This window comes from Dromiciops gliroides, chromosome 1 (genome assembly GCF_019393635.1).
Source record: "Dromiciops gliroides isolate mDroGli1 chromosome 1, mDroGli1.pri, whole genome shotgun sequence".
In the NCBI taxonomy this organism is placed as follows: Eukaryota; Metazoa; Chordata; class Mammalia; order Microbiotheria; family Microbiotheriidae; genus Dromiciops; species Dromiciops gliroides.
The window spans coordinates 546,000,664-546,024,866 of NC_057861.1; the positions used below are offsets into that span (position 1 = coordinate 546,000,664).

General features: G+C 43.0%; 1 protein-coding gene across 1 annotated transcript in view; it reads left to right on the top strand.

Annotated features, from left to right (window-relative positions):
* The first annotated feature begins 4,988 nt into the window (after positions 1-4,988).
* Positions 4,989-24,203, top strand: part of GPR139 (G protein-coupled receptor 139) — a 58,519-nt gene continuing 39,304 nt past the window's right edge. Inside the window, exon 1 of the mRNA XM_043975985.1 lies at positions 4,989-5,175. Coding sequence (XP_043831920.1) covers positions 5,055-5,175 — 121 coding nt within the window. The 5' untranslated portion in view covers positions 4,989-5,054. The remainder of the gene's footprint in view (positions 5,176-24,203) is intronic.

Sequence of the window (24,203 nt, forward strand, 5' to 3'; positions counted from 1 at the left end):
CAGTGGATAAAGCACCAGCCCTGGATTCATGAGGACCTGAGTTCAAATACGGCCTCAGACACTTGACACTTACTAGCTGTGTGACACTGGGCAAGTCACTTAACCCCCATTGCCCTGCAAAAAAAATGCAAAGGTGAGACCAATCTATTATTCCAGGGTCCAAGACCCAGTAGGTATAAGGGTTATACATGGGTTACCTACCATGATTTCAATTTTCAACTATGACTTGGTAGAAATTTTTGGTGTTTTGTGCAATATCATCTTTCCATAGAATTAAACAGATTCTATTTCATCAGTACTTAAGTATTCTGATTCACACACACACACACACACACACACACACACACACATTTTCATTCAATTTCCTTAGGAGGAAGCACACATTTTCTTCTGTTCCACTGAAGTCATCTTTGTTGACAGGGTAGGACTACACCTTGGAACAATAGGACATTTACCCAGTGAGCTCTGTAGTAAATTATCTTTTTGACTTTTGTCATTAATAGAAGCAGCTAGGTGGCCCAGTGGATAAAGAGTTAGACCTGGCATCAGAGAAACCTGAGTTCAAGTAGAGCCTCGGACTCTTGCTAACTGTGTGATCCTTAGCAAGCCACTTTACTTCTGTGTGCCTCAGTTTCCTCATCTGTAAAATGTATGGTTATGGCACCTACATCCCAGCATTGTTGTGAGGATAAAATGTTCTCCAGATGACCATTTCTCATTTAAAATTCATCTCTCCTTTAAAATGAGATAATATTCATAAAGTACTTTGCAAACCTTGAAGCAGTAAATTAGTACTAGGTATTATCATTATTATAAGGGGTGGGAAAACACAGAGTGAAATTACATCTCCGGAAAACTTTGCCTAGCAGTTTGGTATCATAGGAATATAACTTGATTCCCTATTTGATGAATATCTCCTCTCCTCACCTGGTAGGATACTATCAGGGAGAAAATAACTTCCTAAGACAATGGCTTTTCATGAAGCTCTGTACATCCCTGGGTGTTATTGTTCAGTGATTTCAGTCATGTCCTACTCTTTGTGACCCCATTTGGAGTTTTCTTGGCAAAGACACTGAAGTGGTTTGCCATTTCCTTCTCCAGCTCATTTTACAGATAAGGAAACTGAGGCAAACAAGGTTAAGTGACTTGCCCAGGGTCACACAACTAGTAAGTGTTTGAGACCAGATTTGAACACAGGATGAGTCTTCCTGACTTCAGTCTGGGCACTCTACCCACTGTGCTGCCTAGCTGTCTGTCCCCAGGATCTGTAAGTATTAACACAGTATCCTATGAACAAAGCTAGGCACATTTTAAAAAATAGTTGCTATAAGTTGCTCTAGGTTAAAGCTATAAAAATGGGCCAATAAATCCAAATCAACAAACCAGATGTGCTGTTGTTTGAGGATCCTGATAAAGCCATGGCCCTTTGTACTGTGGTTGTCCAACTTAATCAAAACCAAACAGAAGCTTATGCAGGATAAGAAAAGAAATGGTAGTTGTAGTAAGGCAGTTAAAAGCTAATGTGGAGTGGATAGAGCACCGGCCCTGGAGTCAGGAGTACCTGAGTTCAAATCCGGTCTCAGACACTTAACACTTACTAGCTGTGTGACTCTGGGCAAGTCACTTAACCCCAGTTGCCTCACTAAAAAAAAAAAAAAAAAAAAAAAAAGAATTAAAAAAAAAAAGCTAATGTGGAAACTAAGGCTTCTAACTATAAAGCTACTTGTCATTTGGGCCACTACAGATATAGAAATGAGTTATTATTATTAGGCCCATATTTGTTGTTTGTCTTTCATTCTTGAAGAGGACCATGACATTGGGGTGATGTCATGACTTGCTATGAATTGAATTTAAGTGAGGGAGGACTGTGCAAGGTCACCAACCTCACTCTCTCCTCCAGAGCCATCTGGTTCCAGTGGCAAGATATATATCAGGATGACTGGAGATGACTCCAGATGTTTTAAGGCAATTAGAGTTAAGTGACTTGCCCAGGATCACACAGCCAGTAAGTGTCGGAGGTGAGACTTGAACTCAGGTCCTCCCAACTTCAGAGGCAGTGTTCTATTCACTGCACCACCTAGCTGCCCCATTAGGGCAGATTGATTCTGATAGTCTTCATTTGAAGATGTTACACGACTTTCCAGTCATAGCCATTGGCTCTGGAAACAGAAGATGTAAGTTCAGTCTCCAATGTGACCTTGGGTAAGTCCCCTCATCTCCTGGGACCTAGGTTTCCTCATATGTAAAATGAGGAAGTTGGACTAGATAGCTTCTAGCATTATCCTTTCAGCTCTAGAACTAGAAATCTATGGTCCTGAGATCTTAAGAACCAGATACTCTTTGCTCTGGACTAAGGCACAACTCCAAGGGGACATGACTATGAGTGTGGAGGAGCAAGAAAGGTTAAGATGATCATATCCTATATACTTCCCAGAAGTCTTTCCTCCCATTCAGCCAAACATACTCCTTGGATTCAAGTATACCACCGTTTATAGTCATGGCAGGGGAGCCAACCTCGAAGAATCTTGTTTAATGAGATAAAGTACATCTTTAGTACCTGTCTAGCCCTCCCTCTTTCAGGCATCATAGAACCCCACACTATTAGAGCTGGAAAAGACATCATCTAAAAAAATCATCTAGTCCAATGTTTCCCAGCCTCAATCTTACTGCAAACCAGTAAAATATCTGAATTCTTTGCCATAAACTCTGCACCCTCTACAATCTTAGTGCAGCAGTGATCTGAGCAGGAATAATGAACCTGAATGGAAGGATCCAAGCCAAAAGAGCATCAAACCCAAAAAGGAACAGGACACAGAAAGGGGATGGGAGCAATTGGAAAATAATGTTGTTGTTTTTAAATTATAGGTTTTAAGAAAAAAAATATATTTGGTAGTAAAAGTTTGGCAGACTGCTCAAAGCAATCATGAGGAGCCAAGCATAGATTAAATCAATGTTAAAGATGAGAAAACCAAGGTCCAGCAAAGGGAAATGATTTGCCCAAAGTCATTCATACAAGTCTCCATCACAGAGCTAGGACTTAAACTTAGGTTTTCCTGGCTCCTAGTGCAGTACTTTTTCTACTAAACTAGATCACCTCCTTTTCCAGGAGGAACTATATAATTTCATCAAAAGGATAATTTGTACGTGACGATTTTTAATTTAAAAGCACCTTACTTGCATGATCTCATTTAATTTTCACAAGAACTCTGAGGTGGTATTATTATTCCCATTTTGCAGATGAGCAAACTGACACTCAAAAAGTAACTTGTGCAATGCTTGCTCAAAACTAGCACTTCTGATTAGAAATTTAATACTCTTTTTATAACTCCCAAGATATGTCACTTTCATCTTGATATCCATCTATTAGTTGGTTAGTTTCAACATGCTTTCCTGAGTCTCTCAATGCAATGGGCGGCACTTCATCAAGAACAGACCTCCTCAAAAGTGCCCTCTATCCTGGACTGTCTTGTATTCCACTGGGAAAAGGGTTCGGGGAAAGGGATCTTACTCTCATGCCAGAGGACCATTTGCCACCCATTTGTTAATCTGATAAACTTAGTGTGTATTTATGACCAACCTTCTCAGCTCATACTTTACTTTTCCACAGGAGACTTCCAGAAAATCAGCGTATTAACCTAAAGTAGTGGCTCAAATGATAAGACTTTAGGCAGTGAAACAAGCCAGTAGAAGAAGGGAGGGGCAGGTTTAACTGTGGGGTTTAACTCTGTAGGTTGCCACCTACTCCACTTACGGATAAGGCTAACTCTGAGCATAATAGCTATTGTCTCAACCCCAAGACTCAGGACCTCTGTAAGTATTCTCCGACTGTGACCTGGAGCACTCAGAGAGGGGACTCTCACCTGTGTCCTCTGATGGACAGGAAAGGAAGCAGCTCCAGGAAGATCTCTCCCTCGATCTCTGCCCCGCCCCCCGCCGCCCTGTGGTGACAGTTCAATGCTTCCAAAGCTTATGTTTCTTCCTCAGAGCAGGCAGACTGGTCCTATAGGGAGGGCTCCCAGGAGGTGGATGTATAGAGGGGAATGACCAATAGCTTGGCATTCATTATCTCCTAAGTCTCCTAAAAGGTTTCCTATTAACCTTTTGGCCTCTCCCTACTCCCTCACCTCCAGACACACTTCTGATATAGTTCTGTCCTTAGCAAATGTGAATAGAAGCCTGGGGAAATGGCAGTATCTCCTGGGTAGATATAGGCCTGGTATGGGTGGGGGAGAGGGAAAAGGATGGAGGCAGGGGGAGAGATTAGCCAGTCTGGATGCACAATGAACTGGGGAAAGAAGAGGGAAGAGGCAGGCAAAATGAGGACGCAAGAGGGGTTCAGCTCACACTGCCACCTGAGCTTCTGCTGGAAATTACAGGTCATACCCACATCAAGCCCCTCCTGGAGGAAGGGGAGCACCTTGTCCTTACACTCAGCCCTTCTCATTCGTGGCCCATCCCCCTCCTCCCCGGCAACTCCAGCCTGCCAGCTCTTTGAGTGAAATAGCTCCCCCAGCCTCCTTAGGATGGGAAGGGGCTAGGAAGAGACATTTCGGAGTCCCTCCCTAGGTTTGGGGGAAAAGAGAATCAAGTGCCTCCTCCACCCCCCCCCAAAGCAGGAGACATGTCTCCATCCCCATTGGGGAGCTAATAAACCACGCTTTTGGAGAGGAGAGGGATAACAGGGATCTTCCCCCTTCTCCCTTCCTGCGCCCCACAAACACCCCCCCCCCCAGCAGCGAGTTCGTGCCCCTGGGGACTCCTTGGAGGGGTAGGGTGGGAGCAGGACAGAGTGGGGACTCCAGCGCGCAGCAGGTGCGGGCTGGCGGGTGAGGGAGGCAGAGAGGGAGGGAAGGAGGGGGTGGGGAAGGAGCGAGGAGTTGCAGGAGAGGGGCGGGGGTGGGGGGTAGAAGGAGGTCCTGCGGGGAAGGAGGCGCTGAAGAGCCACAGCCGCCGCCGCTGCCGCTGCACTGGCTGCTTGGACGCTGGAAGCCGGAGCCCGGCCGGGAGGCGGCTGAGACGCGCGCCCCGGCGCCCCGGAGCCCTCCCCGGATCCCATGGAGCACACACACTTCCATCTCGCCAACAGCTCGCTCCTCTCGCACCACCGCCATGCCTGCGGCTTGGGCTTCGTGCCGGTGGTCTACTATAGCCTCCTGCTCTGCCTCGGCTTGCCAGGTAAGGGGCGTGTGCGTGTGTGGATGTGGGTAAGCCAGAGTATGCGGGGGGGGGGGCAGGTAGGTCTGCGTGCCAGTGTGTCGGGGTGTCTGCGTGCCCGTGTGTGGCTCCCGGAGGGGACTGTCTGGGAAGACGGCAGAGGGCTGAGGGGCAAATCAACTGCAAGTCGAGGAAGGGGGTGACGGTATGCCCGAAGTCCCCCCATCTGATCCGCCAACTCCCCCACCCCACCCACCCCCAGCTGACCCTGCCAGAAAAGTTTATACCCAAAGGGCAGCGAAGGGATTTCCACTGGGAAAGAAAGTTGATGCCCACTAAGCACCTGGGATGTGCCTGCAGCTGGAGCTTTGCTCCCGGCGCATTGTAGACAGCTGCTTTGGCAAAAGGGCAAGGGAGAGATGCCAAGGCGCCCGACCAGGACTCCTTTCCTCTGCCTCCTTTCAGCGCACGTTGGGACAGTCCGTTTCCCTGAGCCCCCTAAGCTCCCCAGAGGCTGTCCCGGCATCACCCCAAGATCAAGTCTGAGATCAAAAAAGGAGCCACTACTGATCTAGCGCTCTGAGGAGAAAGAGAGGACTGAGAAGCGCGCTTTCTCTGTCCGTCCCTTTGTATTCCAGCACCACAGTCCCCCAGGGAGTGGGGGAATGTAAAGAATGGCTGGGGAGGGGGCTGGGAGCGGGGGGGATGGGATAGATTCCCGGGATCTGTGCCTTAGAAATGGTGATGAGAGCACATACACACACACACACAGACATACACACACGCACGCACGCACGCACACACACACACACACACACACACCCATCACCACAGCCACGCGGGTGACAGTCTCCTTGAGCACCGTCCTTGCCCCTTGGCTTCGCTTTTCGTTCTAATCTTCTGTCCTAGGAGGCAGGGCTGCGGAGATTATTCTTTTGCCCCAACCCTCTCCATCTTCTACCTAAAGTGTAGCTGAGACTCGTACGGAATTCCTGAAGGGAAAGGAGTGTGGGCTTTCTTTCTTGTGTTCAGATCCGTTATGTGAGAGAGTCCACTGCACTTTGGATAGCTCCTTTGACAGATTCCTCTCACGAAGCTCAGGAGGAGGAATCGGGGATTTCAGAACCCCACCCTATACCCCCAAGCCCCACATGCACACACTTTAGCCATAGATCAATCCTTTAGAACCGCACCTGGGGGGGGGGGGGCGGAGAGAAAGCCTGAACAGAGACTATGAACAGCTACCCTGGATAGAATGTAAACTCCTTGGGGACAGGAACAGTTCCCAGTTTGGACTTTCTATCCTCAGCCCCTATCGTAGTATCTAGCACATATCGAATCCTTAATAAATGCTTGTTGATCGTTAATTGATTGATTCGTGAGATTACTCTCCAAACGCATTCAAATAGTACCCAGGGCCTCCATCAGTCTTCATTGTTGTTGTTTGTTTGTTTGTTTTTAGTCTATTCGCTCTCCGCCCCCCCCATGAAGTGGGGAGCCAGGAAAAAAAATTTACTCATTTCCAAGGTTCTCCACTTTCTTGATTCTAAGTGAAACCAAACAACATGAGTATTAAGAATTAATCACTCTTCCTACTGTAGAAGAAAAAAAGAAGGCAAATTATTGTCTGACCAAGCAAACAAGAACACGTATGTAATTATTGGACACACGGACTGATTCCTGGCTGGCAAACAGATTTTTCTCTCCTGGGCTTCCCTTGCTCCTTCCTGATGCACCCTTTGATAACTGAGTTTTCCAGTAGTAATAGGTGTCAGAGGAAGAACAGGAAACTCTAATCTCCTGTTTCTCCACAAAGTATACACACCCAGGACAGACTAATAGTGTACTAACCTCAGGATTTTCTCCCTCAGGACAGCAGGCTAGCCTCACTCACTTCATTCCCCACCATCCTCCTTTAGCAACATCATTTCTAGAGACTGAAAGGGCAGAATGTCATCCCAAGGTGATGGCGCCAAAAACGAGCACTTGTATCTCGAGATGAGAGAATGCTGGACAGCTCAGACCTCCAGAGTCTGAATCTGAAGCTGGTTGAGGAGGCTTCAAAAGCAAGGACTTGCCCAGGCAGAAATAGGAGGTAGGGGGAACATGAACTGAAAGCACTTACAGGCACACTCACCAACCCTCCAACCAGAAGCCAGACTTGTGCCAAGAGGCTGAAAGAAACCAGATAAAAGGATGAGTTAAAATGAGGCATTTGGAGGAAAAGAAAAATTGGACATCTTCCCCTTCTCTTTACATCTTATTTTGTAGCGAGTCCTTGATGGGTGGGGAACTCTGAAGGTGTCCTCTCTACTCTGTCTGTGTAAGACAAAGTGGAGGAAAGTAGATATGGCCAGATGGAAAAGGGGTGGCCTCAGGGAATGGGGTCGGGCATGTGCAAATTTCATGGTCCAATGATTTTTGAAAATTGCTTGCAAGGCTGGTTCAAGGGTCATGTCTCTGTCTGAGTGAGAAAGGGGTTGTTGCTCTTGGTTGGTTTTCACACTGACTGTAGTTACGAAGCCCACAACAGATAAACAAGCAATATTTGTGGGCTCTGGAGTTATTCAACAAAAAAGGCAGGTGGTCTTTTGGAGCTGAGTGAGGGCTCCACCAGCTCCACCCATCAGCCAGGGAAGAGCCTGAAGAGGCAAGAGGCAGAGAAAAAAGTACTTAGCTCAGCATATTACTCCTATTCCTGAGAGTTTCACTGTACTACCGTCCCTCCCCCCAATTAGAGAACTCTCATTATTCTGCAGCTGACAGGAACACACAGTTAAGCTGGGTGTGAAGTAACAGACCACAGGGTTTGATGATATTGTTGAAAACTGAGATTTTAATTGAATTACTGTTCCCAGCAGTGGGCTCACCCAAAGTGTTCCAAATTAGCACAGCACGGTGGGTAGGAAATGTTTATGGGAATTTAGAGTTGAACGTGGAGTGGGTGTGAGCTATGCTACAGTGAAGTAGAAGCAGGATGGTAATTGAAAAGAAAGGGCAGTCCTCTCCAGAAACTGTCTAACAAGACATGGCAGGAAGGGACTGTGAAAGGCCACATAGTTGAGACATGTCTTGATATAATACAGAGGGTACTGGACCCAGAGTCAGGAAGATCTGAGTTCACTTGCCATCTCAGACACTTGTTAGCTGTGTGACTCTGGGCAAATTTCAGTTTCCTCATCTATAAAATAAAGAGATTGGATTTGATGGGCTTTAAGGCTCCTTTTGCCAAGAAAACCATGGACAGTATCAGCATGCTGTGGTACCTGGGATCATGAAGAATTGGACACAACTGAATGACTCAAAAACAATAAACAAAGGTCCCCTAGGATCTATGATTCCAGTCACATGATCGTGGGATTTAGAGTTGGAAGAAACCTTTAGAAATCAGCTAGTCCAACTCCCTCACTTTATATATACAGTAATTGAGGTGCAGAATGTCAAAGTGACTTACCCAAGGTCACACAAATAGTGGATAGCAGAGTCAGAATCTGAACCTTTTCAATTATGGCAAGTTGCTTCCAATTCCCTAGCCACCTTACTAACAAGAAATCTCATAAACTAAGCCAAAGCCCTTGGACTGTCGTCATGGGAGGCCATCTAGTCTGCCAGCTGGTCCACACTGGAGTTCTACATGTATCTCTTCTCCTCTTCCCAACTTACTTGAAAAATTATAAGTTGGCAGCAATGTCAAATAGAGGGAAGGCCATCCATCTTGAGTTGGCTACATAGACTAGCTCTGCAGAAGAAAAAAAAAGTATGAAGGAAAAGGAGGAAAACTTTAGAAAAGAGAAAATGGAAATTCCTAATAAGGAAGGGGCAGCAAGAAATTAGGCTAACACATAACTTTAAAAGATTTCTACTTTAAAAGACCCTTCACCCAGATAGAAACCTCTATTTGTTGGGGGGAGGGGTTTCATTATTTTTCACACAGGTTACAGTTGTGAAATCCATAATGGGCAAACAATCAATATTAATGGGCAGTGGAGTTATTTAATAATAAAGATGGGTGATTTTTAGGAGTTGTTATAAGACATGACCCTGGGTACCTAAAGGCATGTGTAAGTTCTGGCCAGTGCAAACAACTGGAAAAATTTCAAGTATGGAGCTGAGAATGGGATATTTTTAAGATCAAAGACTGAGAGCTCCAAGAAACTTCAACAGTCCACTGATTTGTGACTTGTTCAAGGTCACTGAGATAGTAAATCATCCAAAGCTGGATTTGAACCTAGATCCTCTGACATCAGAACGAGTATGCTTTACATTGTACTATGAAGTTTGTTAGTTCATTTGAGCCTCAAACAATCCTGTGAAGTAGGCGCTACAGGTATCATCTCCATTTTACGGATGAGTCAACTAAGGTATAGAAGGTTAAGAAAGAAGGAAGAAAGGAAGGAAGGAAGGAAACATTTATTAAGAACCTAATATGTTCCAGGCACTGTGCTAAGCAATTTACAAATATTAACTCATTTGATCTTTGCAACAACCCTGGGAGGTGTATTATTATTATCCCCATTTTTCAGTTGAGGAAAATGAGTCAGACAGAGGCAAAATGACTTGCCTAGAGCCACACCACCAAAAAGGGTTTGCAGCCAGATTTGAACGTAGGTCTTTCTGTTTCAAGGCCCAGCACACTATCTACCAAGCCACTAGCTACTTCCTGGTCTCAGAGCTCATAAAGTGTAAGAGATTATACTTGACCTCACGTCTTCCCAATTCCAAATCTAGGATGCCAGATAAAATATATCTGTCATCCAAAGGCTAGAATAGCCTACATTCAAAGAGGCTCAACATGAGGTTGTCCAGGTAACAAATTCTTTGGGCCAAAATAACATTTGAAGCCCTTCTACTTACATAGTCACTGAGGAACTGTGATGTTTACCTATAGAGAGGAAAGCAATGACAGCATGGACGCTTGAACTGCTGATGCATTTACAAAAAGACCTACTTTATCTTCTGACATTCTTCACTAAGATCAGATGAAGGGTTATTTGGACATTTCATTGAATTGCATGCAACATCACATGCCCAAATCCTAAATCCACTGCTTGCCGTTTCAACCTGGAAAGCTGTTCTCAGTCTCATATCACGAACAGATTCCCCTAATATAGGCCCTCCCTCCACTAGGGTTTGCAATATGCCTCCTTATAAAGCTGGCTTACAGGTAAGTTGTGCAGGGAACAGAACATTGGACACCTGGCTCTAGCCACTCACAGCCTGCTGCCTATGACGTGAGTGACCTTGGCTAAATGACTTTACCTCCCTGGGCTCGGAAGTATAAAATGAAAGAATCTGATTAGAGAGTCAGTGTAACAAAGTGGAGAAAGGCTCTGGAGTCAAAGGATTTTGCCTTGGGTTCAAATCCCATCTGTGACACTTTGCACTTTTTCAACCTTGAACAATTCCCATCCCTTCCCTCGACCTCCATTTCCTCATCTCGAAGATGAGAAGGTTGGACTAGACAGCTTCTGAGGTCTCTTTCTATCTCTAGAACTGTGATCCTGGGATGATCTCTGGGGCTGTCTCCAGAACCGACATCTAATAATCCCATGTTATGGCTAAACTGCTTTATATCAAGCCCCATTGTATTGTAGATCCTGTTAAAGCAAGATTCCAAAGTATTAGGAGAACTTACTGTTCCCCAACCTGAAATAGTTGTACCTGGTTCAGCAAAACCTCTGGAAATGATCAGATGGTGTTTAACCTAGGATAAAGTTACAAAATGCATCTGGCAATTATAACCAGCAAATCTGACCCCTAAAGTGACTAACTGAGGCCATTAACAAAGAAAGCAAGGTAGCAGCTATTCTTCCACCTCTGGCATATCCTTTCCTACAATGCCTTGGGGGTAAGGTAGCAGGGATTTTAAACATCAGCTCTGCCAGTGATCCTACAGTCCAAAATATAAGTGATGTTGATAGAGAAGACGTTTTAGAGAGCACCCCCAAAATATCAATAAGTTAAAAATGGGTGAGACATCCAAATGAAGAATTAGATTGAGCCAGGATACGGGGAGGGGAGAATGAAGAGAAACTGAAATATGTGTTTAAGAAGGAAATATAAGCTATGACTCTGATTCAGTGAACTGAAATAGCCAGGAAAGTGCAAATGCCATGAAATATCTTAAAGTGAGCTTTGTACTATGTCCCAGATATGAGTATGCGAAGTGTTTAGACTAAAGGGGAGGGAAGTCATTCTGCTTCCCAGTGAGGTCATGAAATGATAGAACTGGAAAAGACCTTTCAGATTATCTGTTTCAACACTTTCATTTTCCATAGACTGAAACTGGGGGGGAGTGGTTTACCCCTTATCATAGAGCACAGCAGCAGCAAAGTCATGACTAGAACCCAAGACTCCAATTCCTAACTTTACAGCCACAATTTATATCTTGGATCCCAATATTCCCCCATAATGTTGCTTCTTTCTCTCACAATGTCACCACCACCTCAGTCCTCTAGAAGTCTTTCTTTTCTATCAGGGATTCTTAACCTTTGTTTGCATGTCTCTTGGAACCCGTTGGCAATCTGGTGAAGCCTATGCACACACACACACACACACACACACACACACACACACCCTTCTCAGAGTAATTGTTTGTAACCTAAATCATAATTGGTGGGAATGCTAAATTTCAGTTAGAAGATACTGAAAATAGTCTTCCCCCATCCAAGTTGACAGGCCCCTTAAATCTATCCACAGACCTTCTTGGGGGACATATACCTCAGGCTAAAAACCCCTACTTTATACTATGGCAGGGGTGGTTTTTTGTATCAATACAATAACATGTGAAAGGGTAGGAACTATACTTTTATTTGCTTGTTTGTTTTGTTTTGTTTTTGGTGAGGAAATTGGGGTTAAACGACTTGCCCAAAGTCACACAGCTAGTAAGTGTTAAATGTCTGAGGCCAGATTTGAACTCAGGTACTACTGAATCCAGGGCTGGTGCTCTATCTACTGCGCCACCTAGCTGTCCCGGAATTATACTTTTAAATGGGCCAAGGTAGGGGTTGGAGTGTTTGGTAGAATGTACTGGGTTGTTGGGTTTTTTTTGTTTTGGTTTGGTTTTTTGCAGGGCAATGAGGGTTAAGTGACTTGCCCAGGGTCACATGGCAGGTATGAAGTGTCTGAGGCCGGATTTGAACTCAGGTCCTCCTGAATCCAGGGCCGGCACTTTATCCACTGTACCAACTAGCTGTCCATGTACTGAGTTTTTTTTAAGAGAAAATAACTGTATTTAGAATTATATAGAAGTTTCACTTTTCTAGAAAGTAAGTCATGGTTTATTCTCTCAAGAGAAGGTCTGTCATGGACTGGCTGCTTTTGAAATCACAGAGCCATTGAATTTTACAACTGGAAAAATTATTAATACAATCTGACCCCCACCCCAATTTTATATGTTTCAAACAAGGAAATTCAGAAAGATAAAGCAACTTGCTTTTCATCCATCAAAGCCAAATATCCTGACTTGATTTTTTTTAAAGTTGGAAGAAATAATGATTTATTAATAATAATATATAATAATTAATAATAATAGTTGACATTTAAATAGCATTTTAATGTTTGCAAGTACATAGACGTATATAGACATAGATATAAAATCTGATCCTCACAATAACTGTAGGCGATGGGTGCTATCATTATCTCCATTTTATAGATGAGGAAAGTGAGGCATATACAGATTAAATGATTTTCCCAGGGTCACCCAACTGAAAAGTGTTTTAGGTAGGATCCAAACCCAGGTCTTCCCAAAGTCCAAATATAGCACTTTATCCCTTGCATCAACCAAATGCCTTATTTACCGTAGTAATGGAGAGCACCGTAGAGGTTAGCTAGTTTTACCATCTCATTTTACAGATGATATAATGTAGGTCAAGTGTTTTGCCCAATTTGATAATGGGAGAGGCAGGAATAAACATGAGGAACCCTGACTCTACCCAATACTTTCTCAACTGCAACATATTTTAATTTTAAGTTTATTAATTACCCTGCTGCTACCCACTGGAAGCCCAATATGCCTGATATATTCTAGGCCAGTAGAATGGGAGAAATATCTGGCCCTGACCTTTTGGAAATAAACCAAATTAGTCCCTAGTTTGGAGGAAAGAGACAGACTGAAGCCCACAAACCTGAAGACCTAAATATCAGGGGTTAACTTTTCTTCTAGTTTGCCAAAGTGTTGTTTATTGGCAGGGTCAGGGGAATAACAGATTGCTAAATCCATTTCTTTTCATTCTAATCTAATGTGAAAGGCAAGTTATCAGTTAAATTGTTTTGAACAGAGGGAATCACACACATACATCACATCACATCACAGCACAGGCTAGAGATGGCCGATGGCTAGATTCCAGTTGTTACCATGCACTCCTTTGCCTGATCAGCACAAGTCCATGGAACAGAGGACAAGCAACATCACCTGCCCTAATAAAGAAGATGAATAGCGTCCCTGGAAGGTGGTGAAATAGGGCAGTGGTTGGAAAAAAACACAAATAAAAGGTGTCCTATGGTAGAGAGAATAGGCTCTGGCACACACTTAAGGAAGAGTTTGGTCCCTGGCTTGCTTGTTATAAAGGCTTACTAACTTAGCCAACCTATGAACTCGGTAAGACACACCTATAGGCAGGGTAGGGAGGGTAATGTTCCCCCATCCATTGCTCTAGCCTTCTGTCCACCTACCCCAATGTCTAATCATTCCTTTAGGCATGACTATCAAGCAATGAGGTACCTAAATACATGTCCATAAATAATTGTTGACTCTTTCCACACAGTCCCCTTGGAAAGGGGATGGACCTTTTCCAACAATGATGCCATTGTTTGAAATCTATTTGGAATCCCTCTGTGGGAATTGCCTTCAAAACAAATCTACCAGTCACAAAAGTAAACAAGTCTATTTGTAAGAAAGGTGAATTACTTTGGTCAGACCGGCAAAAACAAAAACAAAAACAAAGAAAAACAGATCTGGCTTAATCATCTAACTTATTTACTACATTTGGCCCTCAATAAATTCCAAATGTTTCCCAAAGGCACCAACAAAGTATGAAGAATTTGTCATCATCAAGGGCATTTACAATTTGATAACATGTATGATCAAACACAATAATATATGAAAGTATTTTCAACATATGCAAAATATTGTTACTATTAGTAATGATGGCAATCATTTTTAAAACATAACATACCACAGAGTCTGGAAGAAATTTCCAAAGAGAAGCTCAGAATGTTTTTGATGTAATGAAATTAGCAGAGGAGACCTGCATTCCAATCTTCTCTCTGTTGTTAACTTACTGCATGACCTTGGGTAAGTCATTTAAATGCCAGGGGTCTCAGTTTCCTTATATGTATAATTGATGGGGTTGGACTAGATGTGCTCTAATGTCTCTTCTAGCTCCAACAGTCAAGGACTCTGTTTGTTTATTTCAAAAACAGTAACATGACTATCACCATACCTCATATATTATGCGCAGAAGCACACCTATCACACCCCCTCCTTCCTACAGCATTTCTCCCCTCTTCCTGCCCCCATCTTTACCCTCCAGGCAAAAGGTTGACAAAAGGAAATGAGAGAAGCCAGGACATTCTCCTCACAAGGATACCTTTTGGATGTGAAAGTTAGAAGGCAATATCTTAGGGGACATTAGGAGAAAGCCTGAGGCATAAAGAAAATTCTCATCCTGGTACTATCAGGGGGTGACTCCTGCTGATGACCGAGCTGTCATTTTTTCAGAGTCTAGGCAACTGAAAGAAGACTGAGCCTCCCTGCAATACCACTGCACACTGAAGGAAGATGAGAAATGTCACCTTCATGGCCGTCATTTGACAAATGAAAGGCATTTAGTCTGGTCAGCTTGACTGAGAGAATGGGCCACAGCAGCATCGCAATACCAGTGACCCTTGGTAGGCTATAAGGGAGACTATAGTGATATCCTCATGACTACAGAACAGAAAAGAGAAATGAAACAAAGACTACTTACTGGTCATATCAAGGGAATCAAGGGCACTGTATTCCTTCATTAGAGTTCCCTTCTTGCTCTTTTTTTTTTTTTTTTTTTTTGCAGGGCAGTGGGGTTTAAGTGACTTGCCCAGGGTCACACAGCTAGTAAGTGTCTGAGGCTGGGTTTGAACTCAGGTCCTCCTGAATCCAAGGCTAGTGCCTTATCCATTGTGCCACCTAGCTTCCCCCCTTCTTGCTCTTTTTTAAATATATTCAGAATAGAGCTCAAGATTCTCTTATAAGTATTAGGTGGGTTGCCAGCAGAGGGCTATAGGAGCATGGGATGTTGGTGTTTTGGTTTTTTTTACCACAGGGCATCATTTATGCTCTGAAATCTTGATTCTCTCATAATTCAATAGATGCCAAGTTCTAGATACGTAGTTTGATTGTCTACAATATACTTAGCTTGTTGCTACCTGAAGGCAGGAAACTAGACCAGATTCTTTTTGTCTCTAGAATTCTTTGGTTAGTGAGAATCGGATTGAAATCCCTTTCAAAATATAGAAGAATCATCCTCATATTTCCCCAAACCAAACTTGATCAGCATTGTTCAAAGACAGTACCATTCTTGACTTCCGTCCTGAAAATGAAGTCAAACACCTCTAATGATGTCATGGATAGAGTAAAGTGTGGATTCAACTCCTATCCCTAACACAGACTGGCTGTGGGACTCTGGGTAAGTCATTTTAAGTTCTCAGTGACCCAGGTAAATTTCTTATTCCAAAAGGTAAGAAGAAATTGCCAATTTACATTGAGAGATAGTTCCTCAACAGGAACTCTCTATAGCATAAAAATAATATGAAAGGTGCGGTCTAAAACTAACAAGCCTCGAACTCTGTAATACCAGTCTCAGGATTGTCATGAAAGTGGGAGGGAGGAGGAAAAGTATATAAAGTGCTTTGCAAAACTTGAAGTGCTACATAGATGTCAGTTATTATTATTTGCACCATTTAACTTTTGTCCCACCTACCTCCTTCTACCTGCCCTCGGTACCTTCAGTTGTAACACTGCAGTTTTTTGTTTTTTGTTTTTTTTGGTGAGGCAATGGGGGTTAAGTGACTTGCCCAGGGTCACACAGCTAGTAAGTGTCAAGTGTCTGAGACTGGATTTGAACTCAGGTACTCCTGAATCCAGGGCCGGTGCTTTACCACTGCGCCATCTAGCTGCCCCCATAACACTGCAGTTTTGACAGTGTGTTTGCATGAAGCAAAAAACTCTTCTGCTGTACTACTGTATGAAGGGAGAAGTGGGATTCTCGCCCCCTCTCCTTTGGCTCCCACCCTTGGTAAATGAGTATCATCAATCTTCTCCAGACAGTCCCCTTTTCTTCCCACTGAGTATGTTCTACTCTCTGGTCATTTCCCACTCTGGAGGGGTGGGGGGGCATGCTGGGAGAGTCTCTGAGCATGGGAAGAGGGAACAATAGGGAAAAGGGCTACATGACCACAACAGCCACTCTGCCCTCTCTCATCAGAGATAATTTTACTATTTTCAGCTCTCATTTTGGCATAAAAAAAAAAGGATTGGATTCCTGCTTGCCATGCTTTGGAAAATTATATTTTATAAAATATGAAATCAATTAAATTCTCTCATTGTCTCCTGGGCCCCCAACCACAATTACATCAGAAAGGGTATATGTTCATTGTCCTTTTCTCTCTCACCTATATACCGTGCCCTGACACTATCTACTTGACTATTTCCTACTTACAAATCGTGAAGCATACAAACTAGAAGCAGTTATGATCAGTCACTTTAATCTAAACAAGCATTAGAACTAATTAAACAAATGTAAACAAACTTTAAAGGCTAGGAAAACTTTGAATTTAACATCTGCCCTGCCAGTCATGAGGGGTTAGGGAATATAGAAGAGGTCTAGAAACTTTGCTGTTATTCTTCCCAGAGGAAAAAGTCCCCTCGGCTGATCTGTCTGTGCCAGACACTCCTCTCCTTGAGGCCAAGACTGTTCCAAAAGACCTCAGGGAAACTGAAGAAGTTATCAGGCATCCTGGTCACCTTCCACCTCTCTCACACTTTGCTTACTTAAACCAAATTTCCCATTCGAACTCCTCAAATTGAGCCTGAACTTGCTCAGTCATCCCTGTGTTCTACTCTTTATCCAACTTCCCATAAGATTTTTCCTCCTACTCAAGGGCAAAACAGCACTGTTTAAGACTTACTCGCTTCTCCATCCCCCAGAGCCTCCTGTAGCCAGGTGCTGAGGGCTTTTTTGAAACTGTCTCCATTGCCCAGCTATACAAAAAAGGAAGAAAAATTTCAGGGGTCTTTTTTGCTTCTTATTTTTTTCAATTAACAAAAATATCTCTCTCTGACTGTCCTCCTTAGGTAGGGGTTGGGGGATAGGAGAAAAATACTTATATCTGATCCTTATATCCAAACAAAACAAATCCCTGCATTAACTATGTCCCCCAAATGGATGTCTTAGTCTTCATTTTGAGTCCATAATTTCTCCGTGAGGGAATAAACAGCATGCTTCACCATTGGGCCTCTTATTCTATACCAAAGGCAGGCCACAAAGAGGAGAAAAAATGGAGGCAATAGGAATAAGAGAAGATTTGGGGATCCAAAAGACCATGTCCTTGGAACACCACCTGATTATGCCAACTTCCATGACCAGTACTAGAAATTAATCATGGGTCAGTCTGGCAAGAGGACATATAGATAGTGTATTCAACATCTGCATGTTGTTCCAGAATGCCTGCATCATTTCTTTACCAGTATCATCTATTGATACAGGTAGTCAAACAACAAGCATTTATTAATCAATTACTACATGCCAGGATTGTGCTAAGCAATGGGGATATAAATACAAACAAAAAGAATGACAGTCCCTGCCTTCAAGGAGCTTACATTCTAATGGAATAAAACAGCACATAAAAGGAAGCTGGAAAGGGAGAAGGGAGATAGAAGGAATTTAGTCATGAGAGAGCATGGTGTGGAAATCCATAGTCAAAGCACATTTGGGGAGGGCATGAAGCATGGTTGGCCATCCACCAAATGAAGGCCTGAAAGGAATTCACCAGTGAGAAAAGGAGACCAGCATAGTGGAGAGCTGTTCCTGCTAAGAAGGCTCCAGAGGCTGAGGAAGTTCCAAAATGAGAACAGAGGGCAAAGCTGAGTCATTTTGTCAAAGTTCCTGGAGTCAGAAACGCAGCCAGGATGCTCCTACACCACAGCAGTGATGGAAAATAAAGGTGCCATTCTGCCCAAGTTTTGATTCCCTGGCCATTCAATAAGACAATTTCCTTTCCTCCTAAGTAGTTCACTAAGCAGTGGAGGGATAACCAACTATCAATCAAGGATGTTGTAGGGCAGATTCATACTTCAAATATGGATTAGTCTAGATGACCTCTGGGATCTCTTCCAACTCAAAGATTCTATGACTGGACCTTACTGGGGTGTATGTCTTTAAAATACATTGGAAGACCTCACTAAATGACAGAAGAAAATCTAGGTTTCAGAAGCTCTGGGTTCTGGTCCTGACTCTGACACTAACTAGAAAGTCACTTTTCTCTGATTCTCAGTTTCCTTATCTATAAAATAAAGTGAAAGGTTGGACTCAGTGATATCTAAGATCTCTACCAGCACCAAAAAATCTGTGATTGAATGATTAACATCTAGGTCATTGTGAAATATATGATTCCCATAGTAGAACTTAAAACACATAGATTATGGGAGGAAAGATGGACAGGGAGAACCCAAAATTATACTGCTCTTAAAAAGTTGACTTGCCTTCTTGTCATGAAGGTCAATTTGAATGTGCTGAGTTTCTGAATTGTAAAATTATTTTATTGATGTATTTTTATATCACCATAGTTTTTCCCCAGGATCCTTCTCCTTCCCCCTCCCAGAGAGTTATCCCATATAACAAAAAGCATCTCAAAGCCCTCCCCCCCCAAAAAAAGATTAAGAAATCAGCATAATTAATCAACACATAGAAGTCTGGAAACAGTTGCAATGTACACTTGTGGACCACCCATATCTGCAAAGGGATGAGGTGGGAGTATCTTCTCATATCTTTTCTTTCAAGTTGTGCTTGTTCATTATTGTTTTTCAACATTCACTTCTGATTTTCTTTTGGTGGTTGTTATTTCTGTTTACATTGCTGTAGTCATTGTGTATATGATTTTCTTGGCTGTTTACTTGACAGTTTCAGAATTAAGCCTTCACCCCACAGCCTTAAATCTCTCTCTAGATGCAATAATCCTATATCAGTTTTCCTGCACTGTGAATTAGAGTTTCAGAAGGGGACAGGGGATATTCAGATTCTGAGTAGCTCATTAATGAAATAGAAACTTTGGGAAGTCCAATCACTACAGAGATTTGGGAGTTTGTACATCAGAGACTATAAATGCTTCTATATGGAACCATCCTCCATGGATTGTTGGACACAGGCAGAGTTTATCCCCAAAGAACTATCAGTGCCACTCATTGGTTAACTTCTCCACGAGCAACCCCATAGCAGCACTAGAACTTAAGATGGGATAGAGGGTTATTCTGAGAAGAGAAGACTTTAAATTTCATTGCACTTCTTCAAACCAGGTGATAACAGTTCCAGAGTTGCCATCAACAGTCAAGTTTTCCAGGTTGATGTGATCAATCAATCAATATTTATTAAGCACCTAGTCTGTGTTCGGTCACTGTGCTAAGCAACTCCAGGGAGTTATGGAGAATTTGTGAGGTCTGTGGTTGTTGATGGAGAAAAAGACAAGCACTGTTTTCAGTCCTTTATCACTATTCCAAGTCATGGGATTGTAAGCTATCCCTTTTCCTGCCAGTGCTGACAAAGCAGGCATGTTTTGCTAAGTACAAAAGATGCGACCCTTTCCCCCTCTCTGTTCTGCTGGATAGCATATCATTTCCCTAGAAAGGTGAGAATTCTCCTCTTCTTGAGCTTCTATTGCTTTGCCAAGACTGATTGAAAATGACAGCTTCAAAATGACAACAGCAATGAGGGACCCCAAAAGGATATTCATGGAATGATAGATTTCCCATCCATGATCCAGACCTTTGACTTGGCCATCTAAAGGAAATGGTGTGAAGCCAACGGCCAAATGTAGAATCAGAGATAGATGGAGACACACACAGACTCAGAGAGTCAAATATGGAGACACAAAGACACCTGCCTACGCACCACCTACAAACAGTTTTGCCAGGAAAGCCCCTCTACTTAAAGGCCAATGTCAGATGGTAATGTGGAGAAAGAAAATGGGGCCTGAGTGAGAGAAAAGGGATTTGAAGCATAGATTGAAGTCAGTCAGTAAACAGTCAGTAAAACCTATTTAATAAATAGGTACTACATGCTGGCACTGTACTAAGGGCTGGGGATACAAAGAAAAGCAAAATATAGTCCCTGCCCTCAAGGAGCTTACAATCTAAGGGGGAAATACAATATACAAAAGGAAATTCAAAGTGGAGAAAGGGTGCCCATGGAGGAATGATGGATAGGTCTCTAGGTGTGTAACTGGGTGGGAAATGAAGGCCCTTCTTGGGTACCCTGCTTAAACAGAGGTTCTTGGAAGACCTCTCCACTCTTTAATCAGAGGGAGAGGGTGAAGGAAAAGATAGGGCATCTCTGCCTCATTTAAACCTAAAGAGGGAGCCCACGGGCTATACCATCTTTATGGTGCTGAAAGGAAAGAAGACTCAGCATAGCAGGGAACCACCTGCATTGAGAAGCAATCAATCCCTTCAGGGTACTGAGTCATGTAACTGGTAAAACTGCTGAGCAAACCTGCAACCCACCAGTGGGGAGGGTTATTTGATGTCCTCAAAAAAAAAAAAAAGAGTTTCCTGATTGTTGAGGAATTTGTGCATAAATCCATTTGTGTTATCTATGAGATTTAAATAAAACCCATCCTATAGTTAACATCTTGTTAGCCTGAGTTGTTTCAGGGGAGTCAAGGACCTATTTCAAGAGAATTGCAAACCTGATTCTGTTGGACCCAAGAGAAACCCTAAGTGGCACACAAGCTAAAGAGATTTCATGTGTGATAAAATTATTAATAATAGGGTATTTTGGGGACTCAGAGACCCCCCACACACACACACACAAAGAAACTCTGGCTGGTTTTGCAGGACCAGCCCAGAGTCAGGAGAATTTCAAAGGAAATGTAGATCAATCTTCCTAACTAACTAAAGGAAGTTAACTAATTTAAGACCATCTTCAAGTCATGTCAATCAATGGACTTGAATGTTACCAGTCAATTAGCTTGAATCAAGGTGGAGTAACCCACCTCTAAGTGAGACAGGTTAAAAACCCTGGAGAGGGGTCTGTCACTCTCTTGGCAGCTCTCTTGGCATGCTCTTCCCTCTCTCACACTGCTCTCTCTTTTCCCTCTATCCTAGGTAAGTAGGGCTTCTAAACTTTCTGATCCACGTGCTCTATCTCTTTACTAATATTTAATATACTTTAATAAATGCTTAATGCCCCAAGACTGGTGTAGTAGCCACATAAGTTTTTATTCACCACACATGAAAGACACCTGCCCCCATCAAAGACCATCCCAAAGTCTATAGTCTTCAGAGATTGTGGTTCAATTCCACATGGGTTGCACTGAACTTACCAAAAAATCATTTCCCTCTGAAGAAAAATGGGCCTAATTAAGACACTTTGCCCATATCTGTCCTAGAGGTACTTAAGAGAAGAGTAATAAAGCCCCAAGCATAGCTTGGTAGATAGGGCCCTAGGTTTGGAATCAAAAGGACTTGGGTTCAAATCCCAGCTCAGAAACATACTAACTGTGTGACCCTGGACAAATCCCTTAATCTCTCTGTGTCTTGGATTTTTCACCTGCCAAATGAGGCTGCTTCTTGATCTACAACTTCATGCTGCCTCTCCTGAGTGTTTAAAATTTCCTCCTTCAGGCAGGTGTCTTGTGAATACAGATAAATAACATATTTCCCTCCATGAATGCAGAGAGCCCATCTTGGTTTCTGTAGCAGCAATAGGACAGACAAACCAAATTACGGTCATAGCCACAAGTCACCAACCACAGATCTCAATATTTGGGTTTTTTAGTTGTTTTTTTTTTTTGGGGGGGGGGGGAGGGTTTGGTTTTCTTTTTTCATTTGCAACAAGCTTTAAGTTTGATGCAAGAGAAGTAATTGCCATAGCAAGAGCTCTTGTCTGATATTCAGGTTCTTGATCTAAATTGTGATTTCTATGCCAACCATTAAAACTAAATAAAGGGGGGCGGCTAGGTGGCGCAGTGGATAAAGCACCGGCCCTGGATTCAGGAGTTCCTGAGTTCAAATCCGGCCTCAGACACTTGACACTTACTAGCTGTGTGACCTTGGGCAAGTCACTTAACCCCCATTGCCCCGCAAAAAAAAAAAACCCCAAAAAAAAAAACTAAATAAAGGAGGGGGCAGCTAGGTGGCACTGCAGTGGATAAAGCCCTAGCCCTGGATTCAGGAGGACCTGAGTTCAAATACGGCCTCAGACACTTGACACTTACTAGCTGTGTGACCCTGGGCAAGTCACTTAACCGCTATTGCACCACCAAAAGAAAAAAGTGAAAAACTAAATAAAGGGAAAGTCCAGTGCCACTCCGAATCCAGGTGGCTTGTTTGTTTTATTGGATGTGTGTGTGTTTAACAATTCTGCAGAAGTCAGTGATAAGCACATCAGAGCTATTTCCTTCTGTGCACACAGACTCAGAACACTCTCACTCTCCTTGCAGGTCTTGCTTTCTGTGAGTCTCCACAGCCCTTCCCTTTATGGGAACTTTGTTTTCTCTGATTGATAGAAAGCTCTCTTGTTCTTCCCATTTCCCTCTCCCAAAGCAGATGATTTATTTATTTTTAATTATTTTTAAGTAAAACCACAGAGATGAATTCCCTCTTCTCCTCATCCCTAACCTATAAAAGTGAAAGTGAAATCTAGTTGACTTTTTAAAAAAAAGTTCTAGACCTGGGGCAGCTAGGTGGCACCGGCCCTGGAGTCAGGAGTACCTGAGTTCAAATCCGGCCTCAGACACTTAACACTTACTAGCTGTGTGACCCTGGGCAAGTCACTTAACTCCAATTGCCTCACTAAAAAGAAAAAGTTCTAGACCTGTGGTAACCTAGCATTTCTAAGGGGGGTTGAAGGGAAGGGGCACCTTCCTAAGGCATGCGCAAATTTCCCCATTCACATGCATGGGGGGGGCAGCCAAAGTCAAATGTTCAAAGAGTTGTGCTGTGGCATAACAGCTTCCTAGAATTCCAGCTTCAGATTCAGGACAGATCTAAGTTCAAGTCCTTCCTTCTGACATTTTGTCACCCTGGACAAGTCACAATTTTTTTTTAATGCATTGGGCCAGTACTCTCTAAGTTGCCACACATGTGCCAATCTATGTAAGCAGAGGGAAACTCAGTAAATCAAAGATCTGCCTTCCCCCATCTCATTCAAAATTACAGAGCACATGTGAGGGAGTGAGGAGAGCAGGGAGAGAAGGGCTAATTCACATTATGTAAGAAGTGACATCAGAGTTCCTTCAATTGGGGAGCTCATCCAATTTGCTTAAATCTTCATTAATAGCTCATCTGCTACTCACTGTAACCTTAGGCGAGTCATTTTACCAGCCTCAGCTTCTTCATTTATAAAATGGGAAATAACTGGGCCTCCCTCCCAAGGGTTTGTTGTAAGGATCCAGTAAAATGAACTGTGTAAAATACTTTACAAATTTTAAAGTGCTATATAAATGTTACCTGTTATTACTTGATTGTGAGGGTAAAGGTTAGAGATAGCTAAAATGTTAGAAGATACATTTCCAAATGAAAACAGAGCATCTTCAAAATCACAGTAGAAGTCAATGGGCAAGGATATACCTTCAACAGGCAAAGGTTCTGCCCCCAGTTCTGTGACTCAGATTTATGTGTCTCCTTTTTTTGTTGTTTTGTTTTTTTTGCAGGGCAATGAGAGTTAAGTGACTTGCCCAGGGTCACACAGCTAGTAAGTGTCAAGCGTCTGAGGTCAGATTTGAACTCAGGTCCTCCTGAATCCAGGGCTGGTGCTTAATCCACTGCATCACCTAGCTGCCCCTATGTGTCTTCTTTG